Below are 6,806 nucleotides of genomic sequence, written 5' to 3' on the forward strand. Positions count from 1 at the left end.
CAAGACGGAAAGGGGACAAGGATGGAAGAGAATTTTGCTCCGTAGATACGGATAGAGATCGCATGTAATCCTTGTAAGGGGAACAAGCATTGAGAAATTCAGCCCCATCTTATCGCCATCCCTGAGTTCATCCTCTTATTTGTTGGGTTCCGAAGGGAAGCACATTGTTCCCGGCCAATAAATGGCATCAAAGCCCTCAAAACCAACAATCAATTTTCCAATAAGCCACATTCTTGATTATAAGTCGTTGTCATTTCTATAATTTTATTTTTGAATCAGAACAAAGACAGCTAACACTATGAGCAAGGAATATCACCACTTGCACTATGGCATTAACGAACAACTTCTTTAACTCACATGCAGTAGGGTAGTTATTCCCTTGAATTCCAGCGAATAACATTATTTCTCATTTGTTCGGATATTTATAAATACAGCACATACAACAGAATTTAACACAGTAACACAACCGTATAGAGATTCCTTAAGTAAAATTCAGCACCAAAATGACTGGCTTCTGACTGCAAATTTGTCGCTTTCCTTTAAATTGCTTCCCTCATAATCCAGTGTCCATTTCTCAAAGGTACAGTCAATGAAGTCATAGTAGCCACCATGAAGAGAGAGTGTGCCTTTCTCCACTTTTTCTTCAATCCATGAATAAGTTAGTAGGTTTAACAATGAACAATTTATAGACTCCTGTAAGAAAAGGACAAACTTATTAAGCTCGTGATAAGGAAAAATCTGAGTCTGTAATAAGGAAGGCGGCCAAAAACGACTAGTCTAACCAAACATGTTTATATGCATATACTGTTTTCAATTGTGCCCAACTTTGTTAAAATTTTTTTGTAAGATTCATAAGAGTAATTTTCTCAGCACCAGAGAGTGTTTACCAATTCATTACAACTAAGAATGTCAAGCTTCATTATAAAACAAAAACATGTTTCACAAATGCAAAAAATAATGTTGGATAAAACTAAACCATAGAACTTGGAAATTCTAAACTCAGGAGAAAGTAGATCACCTTCTCACAATGTCGACACTGATGGTCAAAGCTAAGGTTATGAGCAGCAGACTTTGTTTTTAACCTTGCATTCTTCCCCACAACAACCCAATTTTGAATAAAGCTACAGACACAGTTTAGCTAAGTGAGAAATATATCCAAACCAAGTTCTATAAAAATGATATGACATGCTTATAAGAAAACTTTTTTGCAAAGGTGCTATATATATTTTACCTTGAATCTGCTTCATCCTCCATGCTCATAAGGGCCCGAATGCCTCCACAGCGGCTATGGCCAATGACTAGAATGTTTTCGACCTGCACAAACAGTGATTAATCATTTTTGGAAAAGAAATGTATGCATAAAATTTAATAGACTTCATAACAAGATAGTTGTCCTTAAGTTTCAATATTTAGCGATCCCATAGTACAGAATCTAACCATCTAAATACAATTGCATGAATGCTGAAGATAGAAAGTCACCACTTAAATGTAAAGGCAGAAAATACTTACTTGAAGAGAATTTACTGCAAATTCCAATGCAGCATTTGTTTCTGAGGGCCCACTCTATGCAATGAAATGAGTTGAAAATGATTAGAAATAGTAACATGGTTAAATTCATTCAATCTTTTTCTTATAAACTGTCATTCTGTCAAGTGTTGACATTGTAGCATCAACCTTTTATTGTTGTGAAGCAGAAAATTCCAAGATAAATCAGGTAAAATGTATTACATACCTCACATGGGGGAACCATATTTGCAACATTGCGGACAATAAATGCTTCTCCTGGATGAAATCCAAGGATGTATGAGGGGCAAACTCTAGAGTCAGCACAGGCAATTACCATAAACTGTCCAAGAAATTGATAGTTAACAAAATTGTTTATTCCAGATCTCAGCTAAAAAACTGAAGTTAAACCAAAGTGCAGTGAACCATCTATAAACTTTCAAGCATTTGAGTGACACAAGTGTCAAAAGCAATGGCTAAATAACAAACCAAAATAGAAAAAAAATTACTCACCTTTGGTGTTTGAGCATTTGAAAGATTTAGGTAATGTTCTAAGTTTTCCCTGTTTCAAAATGTAGGCTGTGTTATAAGGAAAACTAATTGATTTTAAGGATAAAATCAACATAGGACAGAGTTTGTTGCTTACATGAATTTCTTCTTTTTGAAACTTAAAAACCGATGTTTCATTTCATCAAACATACCACATCCATTTTCAACTCCCACTGCAGTCTCTATTTTGTCACTTCCAAGTTCCGTAGTCAGTCCCACAGGTTCTTTTGAAGCCATCAATAGAAAACCTGGATTGCTTCTAACAGGAAAACAATATGCCTTAGAAAAATTTAGTAAAAAAGCTATTTGTAACAGGTGGTAATATAAACCAAAATGGAGATATTCTTATCTCTTAGGACCAATTCCGAAGGTTGCAAGGAAGTCATTGTCTTATATGAACAACTTCTCCTATAAATAAATCACTGATTATAATTAGAAAATCACAAAACCATAGCAAAGCTTACTTTGATATAAAACCCATTACAGAACCACCATTTATGATAACATTAACCAATGGATTTGCAGCTCAGAATCGAAGAGCGACTCATATAAAGAAAAAGGTGACTCCTACTTCAGACAGATAAAATTACCATTCAAGTTATGCAACAACTTACCGTGTGCTTCATTTCTGTCTCAATATCAATTTCATCAAAATGAACAGATATATTTTTAAATATCAAAACTCGTTTATTAGAATAAAATATCAAGACATGCCTCTATATAACATAGAACTTAAGAAGGACACTTGAACCAAACTATTAGTAGTATTTACCAAACTGATGAACCAGAATGACTAGTGGTATGCACCTGAATATAGTTTATGAAATCCACTAAAACTGAATGTTAAATATATATATAGTTTATGAAATCTACTAAAATTGAATGTCAAATCTAAAAGCAAAACACAGAAAAGTCATTAAATTAAAAATACAGTACATAATCAAAAATATACCAGACAATTCTAAAATTAAGCATCACTGATCCATGAATGTAAGAATTAAGCAAAAATACGAAGACATACTTGAAAAAAGTGGACAATCTGAAACGAATCTGCTCAGTTTCTCTAAATCTCAGCTTGGAGCTAAAGATCTTCTGCAAAGAAGAAGAAATCAGTAAACCCAGAAAGAAATCATATCCACACACACACACACACACGAGCGCGCGCGCACGAAAAGAAGAAAAACTCACCGTAGGGGTCGTGGATGCGGGGAGAAATGAAGAAGAGAATAAAGGGTGTTTAGAAAGAGAAGTTGAAGCAACAATTGCCATAGGAGAAGGGACAGATCTTAGGAGAGAGAGAGGTGTTTGATGAAATGCTTAAAACAATTGTGAAATGAGTTGGTTGGATCAAAGAACACTTGGCCTGTCTCCAAGAAAGACGGAGAAAACAAAGTGTGTCGTGTTGTGAGTGGCCAACTCAACAACATGGAGTCACTGACAAAGCATGGACACACGCCATTGATCAATGAAACAACTTTTATGCGTTCTGATCTCTAAAATTTTACATAGACGATTGATTAAAAAGACGGTTTACTTATATTTGATGGACATTTTTGGAAATTGAATAAAGTGGAAATTTTCAAAAGGCCAAAAACGATCATTCCCACCACGGTTTGGTGCGAATACAAACTCAAACCAGTGAAATTTCAAAAAACTCAAAAGAGAAAGCAATTATATGTAAAATAAATATAATATATATATATAATATGTATATTAAAAAAATGATAAAATAAATATAAAAAATAAATGGTACATATATTTGCTTATTAAAAAATTGTATTAAATATAATTATATATATGTATTTATCATTGTGATGTTACTTAATATTTTGTTTAAAATGTTTAGATTAAATCGAGTTAGTTTCATGTTAACTTTAAGCCCACCCAATTTTTTAAGAGTCAACGTGAACCCAAACTGAACTCACAACCCTAATCCGATTTTTTTATATCGTGTCAAATTAACAGGTTGTGTCAAATTTTGCTAAGTTTACTCTCCTGCCACCATCTCCATCTTCAACGATCGCCTCTTTCTACCATAAACCATCATCATTAAATCCTAAACCATTTTCATCATCGTCGAATCTAAACGAAGTATCATCCAGTTGACATTTTCATTTGGACAATGAAGTATCTGATGAAAAATTGTTAATTTTTTAAACCAATAGGAAAATTATATAAACATTTAGGGTTTTAAGATTTAATAATAAAATAATAATTTATCCTCTTATGACTAACGGTTTTGGTTAAGTTTAATAACTCATATGTCAGTGTTTGAATTTTTAAAATTTTATGAGTATGTATTTGGAAATCGGTAAACCTTAGGTGGGAATAAGTCTTTTGGCCTTTCAAAAAAATAAGTTTAAAAAAAAGTTAGTGATTGGGGATGATTAAACATGTAAGGCTGATGAAGATTTTGAAAGATAGGGTGGTAGAATTAATATTTTTCAAATCATTAGGGGCACCGTTTAAATTAATGGAAACCTTAAATATTGTTGAAATGTTTCTCCTCATGCTTACCTAAAATATATATAGATGGTTTGACGGTTTTCTCTTCTGCATTTAGAGTATTGTAATAGTCATATATTAACTAAAAGAGAGTTACAAAACGTGGTCCATAACTTCACACATTGCCGTTGCATTATTGATGGAAGAATGCTTATTTAAGGTTGCAAAAGGGTCTTTGGATAAACTTTTTCTGAAAAAAAACATACACCATTCTGTGTTAAAAAAAAATTACTTGGAAGATGAGAGCTTATAAGCAATTTTTAGAAGATTATTCAACATCAAACGTCAAGCAATGACCAGAGGTTAGTGTTTAATATTCCGCAAATTTTAGTTTTGATTTCTATCTTGCATATTTAGTATATATATATATGTTTAGATAGAGACCATATACATGTCTTACATTTGGTATCAAAGCAATTTTATGCCTCTGCCTTACTTTGATGTGTATTACATTCTAAATTTTATGTTATCCCAAATTTCCTTAGAAAGAGAAAATTGGTTGTTGGTATTCTTATTGTTTAAAATTTTCATTTATATGAATTCTACATCAAAAACTAAGAATTTTGATATATGGAACGTCAAAATGGGAGTTGTGTAGGTTGATTTAGAGTGCAAAATGTATACGGGTCTAAAATCGGGTCGATCAACCTAAATCTTGACCCTAGATGGTTGACATGTCATTTGCTTTTGGTTTCTGCAGACGACGTGTCATACGCATTACTTTTACCTCTTTTGTGTTGCACTGCCAGCCAACATATCATCTGCATTCATTTGCAACGAATGACATGTCATTCATTTGCTTCGATAAAAATGAAAAAGTTTACTCTCACTCTCGTGTTTTGAGCCTAGACAATAAGGCACAAGATTCTGGGTGAATGATTTGCCACCAAACCAATTTAATTTTGTTAGGAGTTCGGGACAACTTGTTTGTTTATACATTTCAATTTCAGTTTTCATAACACTTTTAATTTGCTTGAGCCCGTGAACTTCCTCTACCATGAAAAATAAAAGCCGCTAGAGTTATTTAACTTAACGATATATGTATTATATACTAGGTGGCTTCCCACCACAAGGACACTTGCCATTAACAAGCCTCCATATATGACTTTTGTGTGTGGAAACATTTACTACAAAATGAAGAGAGTAAAAAATTATAGGCTAATGGTAGTGGCTCATGCCTATATATACCCATTCTTTCTCTTTGTATTGAGATTCATTCGGATTATATATAAAAATACTTTCTCAATTTTTTCTCACTTTCTGCCTTCATTTCTTTATCTTTCATATTTGTTAAATTATATTTATAACACATTATCAGCACCATTAGCTCAAATATATTATAACCTTTTCATTATATTGTTACGTTGTTTATATATTGTAAATATGGATATCCCAGTTGTGATGTCTAGTTATCTTTTAATTTCTATTATGTTTCTGTTTAATTTTTCCATTATAATTGTACTCTATCTGTAACCCGAAGTTTGCAAAATTGTAAATCTAAAGCTGAAGTCCTGAAACCTTTGAATCTATACCTGAAGTCTAAAATATCATAAATCTAGACCTGAAATCCTGAATATTATTTGTAACCTGAAGTTTACAAAATTATGATTTAGACCTATAGTTTTGAATATCATGATCTAAATCTGAAATCTTGAATATTATTTGTAACCCAAAGTTTACAAAATCATAAATTTAGACTTGAAGTTATAAATTTCATTTGTAACCAGAAGTTTACAAAAACCATGAATATAAGTCAAAAGTCTTGAATATTATTCGAATATTTATTTTTATTATAGTAATTGTATACAATTTATTTGCATATTTAGTTATTTGAATCTTTATTTATATTTTAATAATTATATTCGATTTGCAACCTAAAGTTTATCATGAATATATATATATATATATATATATAGGCCCGAAGTCCCAAGTTTTACTATTTGTAACTTAAAGTTTATAAAATCGTGAGAATATATATATATAGGCTCAAAGTCCCAAGTTTCTTCAAAGTCTTTATTTTAGAATAATTATATCACTTTTACAACCTAAGGTTTGCATAAAGTGTGAAAAATATGGACTTGAAGTCCAAAATATAATCAGAATACATATTATAATATTCTGAATACTAATTACAAAACCAAAAGTTTTGTCAATATGAGATCATATATGAATCTGAAGTTTCTAAAAAATTAGTCTCAATATTTCTCCTATAAAATCAATTATTTTGTAAATATGAGATAATATTTGAA

The 6,806-nt window shown here is 31.5% G+C and overlaps 1 protein-coding gene across 5 annotated transcripts; it reads right to left on the reverse strand.

Moving 5' to 3' along the window:
- Positions 1-310: 310 nt before the first annotated feature.
- Positions 311-3,573, reverse strand: LOC123212817 (beta carbonic anhydrase 5, chloroplastic-like). 5 transcript variants are annotated; one of them, XM_044632021.1, is made up of 9 exons: positions 3,241-3,573; positions 3,074-3,141; positions 2,150-2,308; positions 2,017-2,065; positions 1,733-1,846; positions 1,510-1,563; positions 1,232-1,314; positions 1,019-1,121; positions 311-693 (listed from the first exon to the last, which is right to left on the reverse strand). In XM_044632021.1, exons 1-9 carry the CDS (start codon positions 3,319-3,321, stop codon positions 493-495), a joined length of 912 nt encoding a protein of 303 aa, XP_044487956.1. In that variant the 5' UTR covers positions 3,322-3,573; the 3' UTR covers positions 311-492. The 5 variants fall into 5 exon arrangements, with proteins under 5 accessions (XP_044487956.1, XP_044487955.1, XP_044487954.1 ...); XM_044632020.1 differs by having other exon boundaries at positions 2,150-2,311; XM_044632019.1 differs by having other exon boundaries at positions 3,074-3,144; positions 3,241-3,572.
- Positions 3,574-6,806: the final 3,233 nt, after the last annotated feature.

This window comes from Mangifera indica, chromosome 4 (genome assembly GCF_011075055.1).
Source record: "Mangifera indica cultivar Alphonso chromosome 4, CATAS_Mindica_2.1, whole genome shotgun sequence".
In the NCBI taxonomy this organism is placed as follows: Eukaryota; Viridiplantae; Streptophyta; class Magnoliopsida; order Sapindales; family Anacardiaceae; genus Mangifera; species Mangifera indica.

Excerpts from the sequence above, each read along its gene's own strand:
- LOC123212817 (XM_044632018.1), bottom strand. The coding sequence starts at position 3,321 with ATGGCAATTGTTGCTTCAACTTCTCTTTCTAAACACCCTTTATTCTCT. Across the intron at positions 2,312-3,073 it reads AGATTGTCCACTTTTTTCAA|AAGCAATCCAGGTTTTCTAT; the intron begins GTATGTCTTCGT and ends TTTTCCTGTTAG. Across the intron at positions 2,066-2,149 it reads TTCAAAAAGAAGAAATTCAT|GGAAAACTTAGAACATTACC; the intron begins GTAAGCAACAAA and ends ATTTTGAAACAG.